The following is a 16,385-nucleotide window of genomic DNA, read 5'->3' as shown; positions in this document are numbered from 1 at the left end:
ACGCGCGCGCGCCGAGCCGCAGGCCCGGCAAGCAGAGCCTCGGGGCAAAGCGGCGAAAAACGCGGGAACACAAGCAAAAAACGGCCTGACAGAAAAAATAAAAATTTAAATAGAAAATAGCACCACGAGCACCCCCTTGCGACCTGCGCCTCCCCCCCGACGAAAACGGAGCGGCAGCGCTAAGTAGCAGAGAGCCGGCACAAGAAAACAAACAAAAAAATTTAAACTTTTTTTTTTTTTTTTTTTTAATTTCCTACCGCTTGTCGCTGTCCACTGTCCTGGAGCCCTGTTGCAAGAGGGGTGAGTGAACCGGGCTCCCCGGTGTCAACCCCTAACGCTGCTACTAGTAAGCCGGGTCCTCGACCCTAGCAGCGGCCTCAACCAGGGGGGGGTGGTCCCCTCAGAACCTCGCAACCCCCCTGGGAGGCAGGGCAGACAGGACACCACTCACTAAAAACAACCAAATTTAAAAGAAAATTAAATTTAAGAGAGAAAAATCTGAAAAAACCTGACTAACTACAACAATCAGTGCAGGCAGAGGCTGTGACTGCACCTGCACCACCTGCTGGAGACAGAGTAAGACTGAGGGGCTGTGACTGGCACAGGGGCTTATATATGGCTCCGCCCACAAGTTTTGCTCTGTCTCCACCCGCTGGTGCGGAGTCACAACCCAGGTGTCCTGGACTGATCCTGGTACGTACAGGGAACTGGAATTATAGCCTTCAAGTCTAAATTATTCTGTAGTCTCCACTGCTGCTATCCTCTTAGGAGAGTTGCACGGAGAAATTATAAAGACATCGGGAGGAATACAAAGAAATTGACTAGCATAGCCTTTCCTAATTACGTTCAGGACATATTGGCCTGACGATCTGGACCCATCCCTGAGAAAATAGGAGACTGCCCATCTCATCCTAGACCTGTTGTCTATAATGCATTATCTTACCTGCTCAAGTAACCTGTAATTAACATGTAACTCATTTTGCATCCCAACATTTTCCCTTAATCAGCGCTTCAAAGTTCTGAGCCCTCCACCTAGTATTCAACAGCCTCCTAGTTTCCTTGTCTATACTTGAATGGACCCTAATCTTAATTTGTACTGAAGTTATTTATCTTGTTTTAAATGAACCTTTATTTTTTAAATGTTCCTTGTATCGCGCCCAAGCGACTGTTCTGTTTCAATGTAAACCGGTGTGATCTGTATTCTATACAGGAACGTCGGTATATAATTTAAAAATAAATAAATCTCCAGCCTCAGCAGGGGAGTCCACAAACTTCAATAAGATCGAGAGGCTCCACTCCTGAAGCCTGCATCCTTCCAGGGTTTCCTAGGGGGAAGGAAGGAGACCTCCCGAAGAAAGATGGCCTGTATGAAAATCCCCGCCCCCCCCCCCAAGAAAGAAGAAATTTGCATGCAAACTTGAAAGCAGCCACGTACCCGAAAATAACACTAAGCTGGCTTATCTTCTGGCAAACCAGGGACCCAAGTTTCCCCTCATCTATTTGCCATCTTCGCCACCTCACTGCCAAATGAGAGTACCCTTAAAGAGTAATCTTGTGAGATTGGATTAAGAAATGGTATCCGAACAATTTCATAACCACAGCAGCCACCAAGCCAAATATCACTGAAGCAACTCCATGTGCGGCAGCAGGACCAGGTCACAGCCAGCAAGCTCAGAAGGCAGCTCTCGGTTCCATTACCGCTCTATTATTGGCCCGGCTTCCTCAGGCTCCTGAGAGACGATGTCCAGCTCTAGCCACAAAATGCAACCTGCCACGACTTCAAGGCTCATTAAAGAACAGCTGCAATCCTCCTATTCTGAGCCACCATTAGATTTGTTCCTCCTTCCAACTGAATGGTGGTACGTTTTGTAACAGAACACAGTAGTGCATCTATCTTCAGGAATTACAACTGCTGTTGGGAATTATTAGAAAGGGAATGGTGAATAAAACGGAAAATGTCATAATGCCTCTGTATCGCTCCATGGTGAGACCGCACCTTGAATACTGTGTACAATTCTGGTCGCCGCATCTCAAAAAAGATATAATTGCGATGGAGAAGGTACAGAGAAGGGCAACCAAAATGATAAAGGGGATGGAACAACTCCCCTATGAGGAAAGGCTGAAGAGGTTAGGACTTTTCAGCTTGGAGAAGAGACGACTGAGGGGGGATATGATAGAGGTGTTTAAAATCATGAGAGGTCTAGAACGGGTAGATGTGAATCGGTTATTTACTCTTTCGGATAGTAGAAAGACTAGGGGGCACTCCATGAAGTTAGCATGGGGCACATTTAAAACTAATCGGAGAAAGTTCTTTTTTACTCAACGCACAATTAAACTCTGGAATTTGTTGCCAGAGGATGTGGTTTGTGCAGTTAGTATAGCTGTGTTTAAAAAAGGATTGGATAATTTCTTGGAGGAGAAGTCCATTACCTGCTATTAAGTTCACTTAGAGAATAGCCACTGCCATTAGCAATGGTTACATGGAATAGACTTAGTTTTTGGGTACTTGCCAGGTTCTTATGGCCTGGATTGGCCTCTGTTGGAAACAGGATGCTGGGCTTGATGGACCCTTGGTCTGACCCAGTATGGCACCTTCTTGTGTTCACCTTAGTTCCTCCACCTCATGAATAAAAGAGACCGGGTCATCCCTTTGACCTGCATACTCTGTAGCCGGAATAACCGAAGACACCAGGGGTGCTTGGCCAGACCCCAAACCAGTACCACCAGGAGCTATGAAAGCGTCTTCCGGATCAACCACCCCAGCTGCCTCACCCTGCAGGCGAAAAATTAAGCCCTGTGCTGAGGGAACCCTATTACTGGGCATAGAAGACCTCCTGGGACCCCCCGAAGGACCCTCAGTGGGCTGGACTGGTGAAATCTGTGGCTGTGTAGTCCCCAAGCCACTTTCTGTCTGGCCATATAGGCATCATGAAGTAACAAAACAAAGTCTGGAGAAAAAGTATCGTAAAGAGCCTGCAGCTGCCTCGTGAAGGGAGGGATCTGGACAACCAGGTTTACACCTCACGGGCGCCCAGACCAAGCACACACAAGGGTATAAACCCCTGGCTCGGCCGCCTCAACCGGACAGGGAAGAACCCTAAGGATTCTAAAAAAATAAATAAATAAAAGAAACCCCCGGGAGGAAGGCTCAAAAGAAAAAAAAATTAGTCAACTGCAGGATTAACAGCCTCTGCCATCTGCTGGAAACAGAGAAATGCTGACGAACTGCAGGTTGCACGGTTGCTTAGATACGGTGTCAGCAAGGTTTTTTCCTCTGTCTCCATCTGCTGATAGGGAGAGATGAACCCAGGTGTCTGGACTGATCTGGGTACGTACAGGGAAAGATAGGTTATTCCCACTTGCAGCTGCTGGCCAGCTTCATAAAGCCTCTGGAGTAGAGGAAGGGAAGGGAACCCACCTGTCATCCTTCATGGTCTTGTCACACTCGATGTCAAACTGCCATCTCTCAAGAACTTCTTCACCTTCAATACTGGAGATCACGACCACCAGCTTCTGTACCGAGCAGCTGTACAGCCAGTCTGGAATGGACAGCAAGAGATCATCTAACCATCAACCCTCAGCAGCATGGAAGCAGCCCAAGACACACAGCCAGCTCATGGTGGCCCGTTAAACGGACAGCATTCCTCTATCATCACACATGACATTACCATTAGGTCTGCTTACACTCAGCAAATAGCACAGCTGGGAGGGTGAGAGTTCGGTCAAAAACGAAGACCATGTGGCAATTTAAAAACTTATATTCTTCCCATGCACTAAAGTGGAGATTCTCTGCCAGCAAGGAAGCTCATTTGCTGCGACCCCCTTCCCCAAGTGCATGCCCAGCAGCTGTTTCATTTGTTACTTTGATCTTTACTTTTGCTTCAAGCTGCCCATTTGTTAGCATGCAGCGAGTACTCAGAAGCAGGTGGCAGGAGGAATCCCCCCCATTTAATGAGCGCTTCCTGCTCCTACGGTACAGCAGTTTCTGCACTACACAGGCCTATATGAAACTGACGAGGAACCCTCCCCCTCCAGAGCAAGCTAAGTGTTATTTTTTCCCATGCTTCAAAGGCGTGTATGCGCGCACCCATGCCCGGGTCTGCTGGAAGCAGTGTCATGGGGTAAACTTGGAAATCTTGACCTGCTTCAGAAGAGTTGCTTTGTTAGTGGTAAGACGACGGCAGGGGCCAGGGGCTCCAGGTTGTCTGCCATGCGTAGAAAAACAAACGTTTGACATGGTAATCAATTCTAAATGAAAGGACAGCTCAGTTCCCAATCTTTTTAAATTTGATTTATATTCCATCTTTCAGGCATTTCAAAGCAGAACACATTCAGATACTGTAGGCCTCAATCTAATTCCTAGAATGATGAGGTGTGAAAAAAAGGGGCATTGCTATATTGGGTAGCCGGCCACATTGCCGCACACTATTGCCCCCCCGTGTGCCACGGGAAAGGTGGTGTTATTTCCTGCGATGCTGTCAGTGATAATGTGGAAAACGTTATTGCCGGCAGCGCTGCCAGGCCATAACCCTGCCCAAATCCGGCCCACACTCCTCCCCTTCCCCTAATTAGCATGGCATTGCTGCGATGTGGGCATTATCGCGTGCAATAAGTCCCTAACGCATGCGATAATGGCCCAGTGCAGAATAAAGAATGACCCTGTAAGTTTTGTAACGCAGCGGTGACCATGTTTAGCTCAATTCTGGACACATCAGAGCGCCTCAGATTTAACAGAAAACCTTTGAGAGATGTAGGATGCAATTTAAAGTATGGCCACTAGAGTACTTTCAGATTTTTCCGATTTGTAGGTCTCTCCTACCATATATGCAGGGGCTGCCCCAGGCGAGATGTCACACAACCCCCCCACCCTGTCCCCCAGGTGCAGTGCAGGTAAGATTAGATCGGGGGGGGGACGACGACAATTTAAGGATCAGGATTCCCAGAGTGGCGGCAGGTAGTGCTGGTGGCAATATTTCTAGGAAGCTAGCAACTCTACACACTTCTGAGAACCCTACACACTGCCTCCCGCCCTTGCCCAGCATCTCTCCCCTCCAGATACAGGATGGGTGCTAAGGGTTTTGTGTATGGTGCAATCTCGGGACTGGTGCCAAAATATCAGATGCCCAGGTAAAAACTTTACAGCCTTAAAATAGATTTTACCTCTTCTGGAGGTAAAAATATCACTTACAAGGGTGTAGGCTTGGCCCTAAATCAGTTTATTTATAGCTAAGTAAACCTCCCATACCAAAGCAGAACTACCCGCACGCCAACAGTACTGACTGTCCAGGGAAACAATGCAATACACCTCGTACTGGGAAAGCAGAAGGCAGGCAGGCCCCTCCATGTTAACACAATACCTCCCCTCAGTCATACGTGCAGAACACAGATCCTCAAATGGAGAATAAAGAGGCCGATACAGTACAGTGTGCGCAGGCGGCATTTGGACATGCGTTTGATGCGCGCCAAACATTTTCCAGACCTTATCATACACTTGGGATATGGAACACGTCCTTGCTTCTAGTAGGGTGGCAACCCCCGCATCCGAATAGCCTTGCTTATTTAGTTTACTCCTTTCAATAGCCAGCACTTTAAGATAATATGAACCTATTCCCTCTAATAGTGTTGGGCCCTGCTGGAGCAAACCTCTGGTTTCCCCTAACTTGAGGGGCCCCCTCCTTGCTCAATCTCATCAGGTCTGCATACCATAGGCACTTGGGCCAATCCGGAGCCACCAGGATGACCCATCCATCATGGTCCGCCACTCTTTGCACTTTCCTTGAAGTCATTGGCCACAAAGGGAATATACAGTAACTTGGCCACTGGCCATGGCTTGGTGAGTGCATCTATTCCCGGTCTGGCTGAAAAACTGAAGGAAATGCTTTGGTCGGCTTCTAATGTCCAGGAGAATTGGTCTTCCTGTGATTCCATATCTTCCTTCTGCCTCTTGAGAGGACATTCCCAGCTCTACTGTCCCGAAGAGCCTGACTGTGGTGTCCTTGCCCTCTCCCACCTCTTCTTCATCCTCTGTCCGCCCCGAGGCACCCACTCTTATGTTCCCCCACATGCCGGTTCTAAGTTACATGGTGACAAGTGTGCCAGGGAGAAAACTATTTTAAATTACTACCCACCCTTCCAGCGTTCAAGGTGGGGTACAACGCTGAACACACACTAGGTAAAATAAAAATTTCAAAACTAACACACAATCAAATAGAGGAGCATTCTTCTACCCCCTGCCGAGGCAGGGATCTGCAACTCCTTTCTTGTGAATCAACCAAATCCATTCAGAATTTCATGTCGTCAGCCTCCATTTGCCCCAGTGCCACGAGTAATGCTGTTGACCTGCTTCTATATCTGCAGCATCCTCCTACTCTGAGCTCCCTGCTCAAGCAGACATCCCCTGTACTTCCCACTGCGCTGGCATCAGCTGTTCCCCCATTCAAATTCATTTTTAGGCTCTCCTTCTGGGTTCCCCAGCGTACCTGTTTCTCCACCGAGGGCTCCGAGCCATTGCATCTGAGACTAAATGAGCCTCCTGCTGCCGCACTGCATGTATTCCCTGCCTCTGACAGCCATAGTTGGGCCGGGAGTCAGGGGCTTCCTAGCCGGTCTACTTTGACTCTCCCAGCATTTTTTTTTATCTCTCTTCTTTGTCCAGTGCTATGTGGACAGCAACGTGGCTCCTTTGCACCAGGCCCAAATAGGAACAGGATTTCTTTTTAATTTTTTTCTGGGAGGGAAAGAGCCTCACCTGGTTGTCTAGCTGACCTCCCTCCTGATTGCATCCTTTTGTTTCATCTCCTATCTCACGTTTGCCGCCGCCAGCTGGACTTAGAGAACTGACAGTCCATCCTATCATCCCAGAATATACAGCCTTAAGTAACATTAGAAAAATGGAGTTATCTGTCTCCACCTGCTGGTGAGCAAGGATAATTCCACTTGTCTGGACAAGTCTAGCAGGACTAAGAGGAAATACTATTAACACCTCCAAAAGAATCTGGCATGTCAGATACATTTTACCTAATGGGTCTGGGACTTTCTCTTACTGATGCACTCAGAAAATAACATTTTATTTTGCCTTGTGTTGTGACCCTTCAGAGAACAGATGCACATTTCTGGGTTAGGCTTTCCCATCTACACAAGAAAGAAAAGCATTAAAAAAAATATTTTTTTTTTAAACTTTCAGCAAGAACTTACTGAAACCAAGGCCAACTTATCCCTTCTGCTAAAAATCACACCACAGTGAGCACGCAAAACTGCACAACATCTGAAACAAAGAAGCTAATAGTTTCCACAGCCAAAGACCTTGGCATTATCCTAGACGAAGACCTAAACTACAAAAAGCATATTAACAATATTACGAGGCGGATTCTTCAAACTACAAATCCTAAAGGGAATCAAACCTCTACTATACACCCATGACTTCCGAACGGTCCTCCAAGCACTGTTATTCTCCAAATTAGACTATTGTAACGCCCTCCTGCTTGGCCTCCAAACAACCACTCTCAGACCGCTGCAGCTACTCCAAAATTCAGCAGCAAGACTACTCATGAACAGCAGAAGATCGGACCACATCTCACCAATCCTCAAAAACCTACACTGGTTACCCATTCAATTCAGAATTCATTATAAAGTCCTCACTCTCATCCACAAAGCTCTCTACACTGACCAGTTTAACTAGATGAACACATCCTTCTCCTTCTGAGGCCCAAAAAGGAACCTTGCTCCAACACTGGTCTCATTCCAATCCCCTCTCCAAAAATAATCCACCTGACCGGACCCTCTCTCTGGAATAACTTACCATTACATCTAAGGCTAGAAACAACAACACAAACCTTCAAAACAAAAAACTTAAAACATGGCTTTTCCAAAAAGCTTTCACCACCACCACCTAATACCCGCTTCCGATTCTACCATACGAAAAGACACTAGGTAAGGACATGTGTTACATCTCAATATTCACGTTATTATACAACAAGACACTCAACAAGACGTATTATCGTAAATGACCCATACAACATCCTTTCCAAGAATTAATGATAAAGTCATAACAACAAGACTCTACGTTGGACATACTGCCATCACTGTTTCAGGTTTAATCTCCAAGTAAGAATTTAATAAAGTGTAAAGTTACAATGTTAAATAAGACTATATTGATGATATAATGTAAAAACAGGAAGTCCCTACTTCTTGAACACAGTTACAATGTAAACCGATGTGATAAAAACTAATAAATAAAATGTAAGATCATTCAGACTTATTATTTTGATCAATGTGCATCTTTTCTTAAGTTAAAATTGATAGCACCTGCAGTGTAACTAGAGAGTGCACGTAATGTAAACAGATTTCTGCCCTTGCAAACATTTGCTCCATCTTTTCATTTGTGTGAGTTTAGAATATTACACCAGGCATCGCATAAAATATATTGAGTTTTTTGGGGTAATTTTGATCCTTGACACGTCACGATCGTGGACTTACACTGCACAGTTATAAAGAATAATTACATTTGGAGAGGTCCCCCTTTCCTGTAATTGTATTATACCCCATAATAAGAGCCCTGTTTTGCATGAATTTGGAATAAAACAAAGCTAAATGTTAGAAAGTGCACGCCAGAAGAAGAAATGCACTTTTGTGCCATGCTCATTTCTCCATCAATTCCCCCCCCTCACCTCGAACATCCCTAAGCCCTCCCCTTTACTGCACATTCTGTCCCCTCCTTTTTGTAGTCTGGTTCTCCGGCTAGAAGCACTAGCCTTTTTAAAATCTCACTGCTTCCGACCCGAGGACATGCATATGGACAGACGGACTGACCATTAACAATGGGCTCTCTTGCATTAGCAAAAACACCTCTAAACTGCGGTTTGAAACCAGTGGCAAACACTGCCTCTGAAGTACCGGCTTCACCATCAGTTCACAAACTTTGTATGCTGCAAGGTGATTAACAGCGAGTAAAGGTCTATTGCTAGCCTTCCATCCCCACAGACCTTTCAGCTGCTCTACCACATTGTTCAGGTAGAACTTCAGTTTGGGGTCTGTCGTTTCAAGCAGCGTGAGCCCATACTTCTGCACCCGGGTGAAGGTTTCAGGTGGATAAATCCCCCGCTGATATAAAATGCTGTTGATCCCACAAACTGAAATAGAAAAGCAAGCTTTAGTTTACAGAACTGAAAACAGAAACGTGTTGGTAGAAAGACCATATGGCTCATCTCGCTATGTAAAAACAATAACAGGCATGAAGAGACCACAGTTGGCAGGCAGAAGGCAAACTGAATGGGTCACCTGTTTCTGCTACTACTTAAACAAAGAGACTTCGGCGTTGCATTCAAAGTCAGCAGCCTGCTTACAGATGCACAGAATCATTTTTGGATAGTTTGGAGTCCAGGAATAAAACTCTTATTTATTCTGGCTTTATTATTTTGCTTTTTACATATTTTGTGTTTGCTTTTTTTCCTCTCCTGTTTCTACCAGCCTCTTCACCTCACTCCTGCAGCTGCCTGGCACAACTTCTACTGTCAAACCCTGTCAACCATCAACAAAAACCCATTCAGCCTTCCCAGCACAGCACCACTTTCGTCCAGTGGTTACCCTGGAACAAGGCCTGAGAACTGAAAATGAGCATAGACCACTGGTTGCACTACTTCAGCTGGGGGAGGGAGGGGGAGGGGGGGGGGGGGGGGAAGAGCCCTCTTCTTACTTTCCCTGGTGAAAGTCACCTCCTTCCCTCTCTCCTCTCCCCACCTGGTGAGGGTCATTTCCTTCCCCTCCCCCAGTCACCTTCTTTCCTTCCCTCCTAAGGTAGGGGCAGGACTTGGAGCGGGGTATGAACGCAAGTGAGGACCACTGCCCCGGGTGTCAAGCCAAAGAAGGCAACATCAGCTGGATGGTTTTATCTATGGGACTAACAGGGATCCCCCTATTGGAGAAATTACTTACCTGATAATTTCGTTTTCCTTAGTGTAGACAGATGGACTCAGGACCAGTGGGTTATGTGTTCTTCTAGCAGATGGGAGTCGGAGTCAGATTTCACCCTAGATATACCCCTGCGGTGAGCTCAGCTCTTCAGTATTCTGTTCGAAAAGCCATTGTGGATATACATTTGCTTAAATAACTGATTAAAACTGATTACACTTGATTGAACTGATTCAACTGATTTCAAAAACTGGAGACCGCCAGTGCACTCAACCAATTAACGCCGATACCGGACAAGCTGTGGGTGTCTTGAACTAGGGGTAGGCAGTGCTTACCCGTATTTGCTTAGTCTCGAGGTTTGCTATCCTAGGTTCTTCTTTTCTGGGGCAGCCGTGGGTGGGATGCTGAGTCCATCTGCCTACACTAAGGAAAACGAAATTATCAGGTAAGTAATTTCTCCATTTCCTAGCGTGTAGCCAGATGGACTCAGGACCAGTGGGATGTACAAAAGCTACTCTCGGACAGAGTGGGAGGCTGCTCATGATCCACTTAGTACTGCCCTTGCGAAGGCTGCGTCTTCTTGGGCCTGAACATCCAAGCAGTAGAACCTGGAGGTGTGTAGGGAGGACCACGTTGCCGCCCTACAGATCTCGGCGGGCAACAGCAGCTTGGTTTCTGCCCAAAAAAACTGCTTGGGCCCTCGTAGAATGAGCCTTAACCTGTAAAGGTAAGGGCTTTCCTGCCTCTATGTAGGCTGCCTTGATTACTTCCTTGATCCAGCGGGCTATGGTTGCCCACGAGGCCGCTTCTCCTTGTTTCTTCCCACTGTGAAGAACGAACAAGCGATCCGTTTTGCGCACCAGTTCCGATCGTTCTAGGTACCGCACTAGGAATTTGCCAACATTTAGATGTCAAAGAAGGCGTGAGTCTTCCGAGTCCTTATGTGCATCTGGAGATGGTTTGGTTCAAGTGAAACTCGGAAACTACTTTCAGTAGTAAGGAGGGGACAGTGCGCAGCTGTATGGTTCCAGGAGTGAACCTAAGGAACGGTTCCCGACAGGATAGTGCCTGTAGTTCGGAGATGCGACGAGCTGAACATATTGCCACCAGGAATACAGTCTTCAACATTAAGAGGCGTAGTGACAGACCGCATGTTGCTCTGAAGAAAGCCCCAGCTAGGAAGTCTAATACTAGATTGAGATTCCATAAAGGCACCGGCCACTTTAGGGGTGGTCGGAGTTATTTAACACCTTTCAGGAACTGGGTCAAATCCGGATGGGTTGATAGCCAGATACCGTCCACTTCGGCTCTGAAGCAGGACAGTGCGGCTACTTGTACCTTGAGGGAGTTGAGTGACAATCCCTTCATACCATCCTGTAGGAACTCCAGAATCATGGTATTCTGTATTGGACGCGCGCAAGTTAGGGGCATCAGTCACCCGGCCTATCACACGCATACCACCGGTCAAGAAGGGAAGATGGCGCCAACGACTCCCATGCGTAAAATGGCACCCCCTGAGGGTCTCCACGTGTGTGGACCCTTGTACCAGATCGAGGCCTAGCCCAACCAAGGCTGCTCAATCCGAACGGTGCTCCCTTTTAACCTCGCCGGAAGAAGAATCTGGTACGGCAATCCGAGCTCTTCTGAAGACCTAAAATTTAAAGATTTTCTCTTACCTGGTCTTGGCGCTTACCGATCGTGTGCCAGACGGTCTCCAACTGCAGGGGGAAAGGGAACTATCTTCACCACCATGCTCGTTTCTGCACCCGCTGCCTTTCAGTCACACTGGGGGCTAAGTCTACACCAGGAACCGGCTACAGGACCAAAGCACCCCTCTGAGGGATATCTGAGATCACCTCAGGAATTCTCAACTGGGGGAGGGACCCTTAGGTATCACAGCAAGAGAGCGGGGCCTGGTCTTAAGGTAAATTTTGTTTCTTCTTGCTGTAATTCTTAACACTATTCTAGTGTGTGGGATAGTGTCCGCATCTGCTAGGAGACGGAGAGATACTGAGGTGCTGAGGTCACTGCAAGGGTATATCTCGAGTGACATCAGCTTTGAAATCTGACTTAGTCTCCCATCTGCTAGCAGAAGAGCACTATACCCCACTGGTCCTGATTCCATCTGGCTACATGCTAGGAAATATGTATTTGCTGAGGCTCTGTATGTGTGAAAGAGGTGAAGTATTCTGCTAGCACAGGGATGGGCAACTCTAGTCCCTAAGTGCTGTAAACAGGGCTGGTTTTCATGATACCCTTCATACACATGAGATATTTGCATGCACTGCCTTCATTGTATGTAATGCCTCATGCATATTCATTGTGGATATCCTGAAAATCTGGCTTTCCTGTGGCACTCGAAGACTGAAAATTGACTTTCCCTGTGCTAGCATTTAGGAATATAACATATAAACAGGGCGACGTAATACTGTGCGCACAGGTTAACTCACAGTTGGACGGGTGTCCATAAACCCTGATGCAATAAGGGGATCAACGTGTCCAAAATGCATATCCAAACCAGCACGTAGCTAATAGCCTCATCAACATGGCATTTACATGTGATGAGCGCTATCAGCGAGTATCCCCATGTAAAAACTAATCATGCGTCCAAATCGCACATTTTACTCTTCAAAAACTTCACACCAGCCTCTGAGTTATCATTAAGTCTTGACAAGCCCTGGAAGTTTAACAGAAAAAAAAAGTCTTGACAGTGGTCAGGTTTGCACAACAGACACTCAATTTACAAGCAGCTGTTTTCCTAACCCATGCACAGTCACTTCTCCTGGGTGCCCGATGCTGAGGAGGTGCTAGAAATGCACAATTTCCACTAGCACTTCCTTTTTAACATAGTAGCTCATTAGAATACTGCACTGCACACCCAGGAGAGGTGGATGGGTGTGTTAGGACAGCAAGCACTCAATCATGAGCACCCGTGCAATGCCCATATTGCATCGGCCTGAAAGTTATATAGTAATAACAGCAGAAAAAGACCAAATAGTCCATCCAGTTTGCCCAGCAATTTTCTTATGGTAGTAACTGTTATTCTGTGCCGGTTACCACTAAGCCTTATATTAAGGGCAGTAATATTTACAATATATAACTGTAGTAATCCAGTTTCATGTTCTCTCACTAGAAGTTATATTAGTGTTTTAGGACCTGGTGGAATAGTGTTTCCTTTTCATAAAGGGTTGTTGCTGTTTGATTTCTGGGAGTTAAAACTGTTTTGGTATGGCAGATTTGTTATATAGGTTCTGAGTTACTCTTTGCAGGGTTTTGTATTACTTCAAAGTGCCTGATAATAGAGGCACGTCACTGCTTTTCTGTTACAGTTCAGCCCAGCCAGCCAGCCATTTCAGAGACTACCTTAAACCAACATAGTATGAATTTCTTTTAACTGACATATTTCTTGGGATTTTTTTTTGTAGTCTCTCCCCATAACATAACATTCCCCATAACATTCAGCAGACAATGAAGTCAGAATATGAGATTTTAAAGTGATTTTCTGGGAAGGGTTTTAGTAGGGACATGATTGTTGCCCAACATCTTAGGCGGTAGGACACCAGGGGCTTGAAAATTGGAAGGGGGCACAAGGATGAAGATTAGGGAGGTGGATCCCAAACCTATCATAAATATTCAGGTTTTCAGGAAATTTGCAATGAATAAGATTGTGGGGAAGAAGACTCAGGGCCAACCTTAGTGTCTGTGAGACTGCGATGGCTCATAAGCCCTACGCTGATTTTGCTAGTTTCTGCAGCTTTTGCCACTACACAAAAATCTACAGTATTGCAACCCAAAGAGTGTAGGAGACAAGAGAAAGAAAAGTGAAGAGTTTCTGTTACTGAGCAGGTGGCTGAGAGAAAGGGCTGCTGCTGGGAAGAGGGTGAGAAGGAGAAAGCTGCCAGACAAGACATAGGCATCTTATCTAGACGGGCACACCAACCTTTGGGCATCATCTGACCACAACTGGGGCACCGATGAACAGTGTGGGAAGCCCCAGGCAGAGGACACAGACGTCATGCGGATCCGTGATGGACATAATCCGCAGGCACTGGGGACACTTCCAGAAGCTGGTCGCCATCGATAAAAGTCAGCATGCGGTTGGCAACCACTGAAGAGAAGACGCTCGGGAACCAACCGCAATGCCACAGGATCCAACTCACAAGGGGGGGGGGGGGGCGCCCAGGAGCAGGAAAAAAGCAGTTGAAAACAGACACTTTCTTCATTTAACAAAGAAAAATGAAGAGCTCCAAAACCAGTGAGGCAACTGCACCCTGGAAAAAAGGAGATTAAGGGGAAACCCCACATGGCTGCAGAGATAATAGCATGCGGGGCATGCTCAGTGTACCAGTCAAAATTTCCGTGCTGGGCTCCATCTGATGTCACTCACATGAGAACTACCATCCTGCTTGTCCTGGGAGAAAGAGAAGGAACGCTTCCCGATAAGGGGGGGGGGGGGGGGAGAAGAGAGAGGAAGATGCAATAGGAGAAGTGGGAAGACGAATGCAGGACAAGGAAAGAATGGGGGTGCAAAAGGAATCTGCAGGACAAGTAATGGGGGGAGCAAGAGAGAGTCAGGGCAATCAGTGTGTGGGGGGGGGGGGGGGAACAAGAAAGAGGATGAATGCAGGGCAAGGAAGGAGGGGAGAGATGAATGCAGGGCAAGGAATGGGAGGAGAGAAAGAAGGGGGTGCCGGATGGGCAGGGAGGTAAATGGGGTGCGTTGCTGGAAGCACAGCTATCAGATAGACAACTGTGCTGTGGCTGCCACTGCTAAGGGAGCGGGGGAATTGGCGACATAATTATGCACATCTGCCCCGGGCGCAGAGAAATCCAGGCTCAGCGCTGCCCTCCGGGGAGGGTCTCCTCCTTCTCTCTAGCCAAGGGCTGGGGGAAGAGGCGACCCCTTAACTCCTGCCCCTCCTTCCTTTTACCGCCCCCCCACCCAGTGAAGGCCTCACCCTCTCTACCCCCCCTCCCCGTCCTCGGGTTTCGCTCGCCACTCACAGAAAAACTCGGCCACGATCTCCGCACTCCCTTTCAGGGTGATCCCGCTGCGGTTGAGCTGAAGCGCCATTACGGCAGCTCCTGCCGAGCCAAGGAGCAGACTCCCGCGTCGCACCGCTGCCTGGCCGGGCAGAGAGTAGTGAGGGCCCGCCGGTCACCGGGCCAGGGTCCGGTCCAGACCTGCAGCTCTCGCTGGTGCCAGGCTCAGGCGCGCGCCGATCCTTCTCTTCCCGCCTTTCTCTTCGAACGCCGAATCGGGACCCGCCTCCTTGACACCGCGCAAGCGCACTGTGACGTCAGAGCGTGCGCGTGGAATCCGATAACTTTATTGTCAGCACAAGTTTGCACCCGATGCCAAAATAAACCCAGACTCATTAAAATGAAAAAAGGAAGGAATCAATTAAAGCAGAAGAAGAATCGTGGTTACAGGTTACGCAGAGTACAATGTCAGGCCCACGGCTCAGGTTTTTGGAGCTGCTAAGGGAGAGCGACGCACCACAGTGCCCCCCATCCATCCTTCCGGAAGAAACCCTTCTGCCTTCACGAGCAGGGCGGAAGTAGCCGGGATTCGAGGCCAGGGCGCGCGCTGCCCCTCAGCCCCCTACCTCCTCTCCTATCTTCTTTTCACTTCCTTCTCCCTGGTTGCTGGTGCTTTTGGCTGGTGGGCGTGAGGGTGCGAAGGTGGCGGACCTCACGCGTCACCTAGATAGGATTTTAGACAGTGCTGGGGAGGAGCCGGCTGTCGTGGTACATGTGGGCACCAACGACATAGGAAAATGTGGGAGGGAGGTTCTGGAAGCCAAATTTAGGCTCTTAGGTAGAAAGATTAAATCCAGAACCTCCAGGGTAGCTTTCTCTGAAATGCTTCCTGTTCCACGCACAGGTCACCAGAGGCAGGCAGAGCTCCGGAGTCTCAATGCGTGGATGAGACGATGGTGCAAGGAAGAGGGATTCAGTTTTGTTAGGAACTGGGGAACCTTTTGGGGAAGGGGAGTGTTCTCTGAAGGGATGGGCTCCACCTTAACCAGGGTGGAACCAGACTGCTGGCGCTAACCTTTAAAAAGGAGATAGAGCAGCTTTTAAACTAGAACAAAGGGGAAAGCCGACAGTCGCTCAGCAGCGCATGGTTCGGAGAGAGGTATCTTCAAAGGATGCTAATGATGCATTTGAATTAGGGCATCCCGACACTGAGGTTCCAATAATAAGATATAATTGCGATGGAGAAGGTACAGAGAAGGGCTACCAAAATGATAAGGGGAATGGAACAGCTCCCCTATGAGGAAAGACTAAAGAGGTTAGGACTTTTCAGCCTGGAGAAGAGACGACTGAGGGGGGATATGATAGAGGTGTTTAAAATCATGAGAGGTCTAGAACGGGGAGATGTGAATCGGTTATTTACTCTTTCGGATAGTAGAAAGACTAGGGGGCACTCCATGAAGTTAGCATGGGGCACATTTAAAACTAATCGGAGAAAG

The 16,385-nt window shown here is 47.6% G+C and overlaps 1 protein-coding gene across 2 annotated transcripts in view; it reads right to left on the bottom strand.

Moving 5' to 3' along the window:
- Positions 1-15,546, bottom strand: part of MAD2L1 (mitotic arrest deficient 2 like 1) — a 34,432-nt gene extending 18,886 nt beyond the window's left edge. Inside the window, exons 1-3 of one of the 2 annotated variants that reach the window (XM_029603067.1) lie at positions 15,407-15,546; positions 8,982-9,128; positions 3,419-3,539 (exon numbers count right to left, since the gene is read on the bottom strand). In XM_029603067.1, coding sequence (XP_029458927.1) covers positions 3,419-3,539; positions 8,982-9,128; positions 15,407-15,425 — 287 coding nt within the window. In that variant the 5' untranslated portion in view covers positions 15,426-15,546. Of the gene's footprint in view, positions 1-3,418; positions 3,540-8,981; positions 9,129-14,910; positions 15,340-15,406 lie in introns of those variants that run through there. The other variant, XM_029602255.1, reaches the window with a different exon arrangement.
- Positions 15,547-16,385: the final 839 nt, after the last annotated feature.

The sequence above is a fragment of the Rhinatrema bivittatum genome, chromosome 1 (assembly GCF_901001135.1).
Source record: "Rhinatrema bivittatum chromosome 1, aRhiBiv1.1, whole genome shotgun sequence".
Classification (NCBI taxonomy): domain Eukaryota; kingdom Metazoa; phylum Chordata; class Amphibia; order Gymnophiona; family Rhinatrematidae; genus Rhinatrema; species Rhinatrema bivittatum.
The sequence above is the reverse complement of the archived record's forward strand: the minus strand, read 5'-3'. Positions and strand labels throughout refer to the sequence as shown.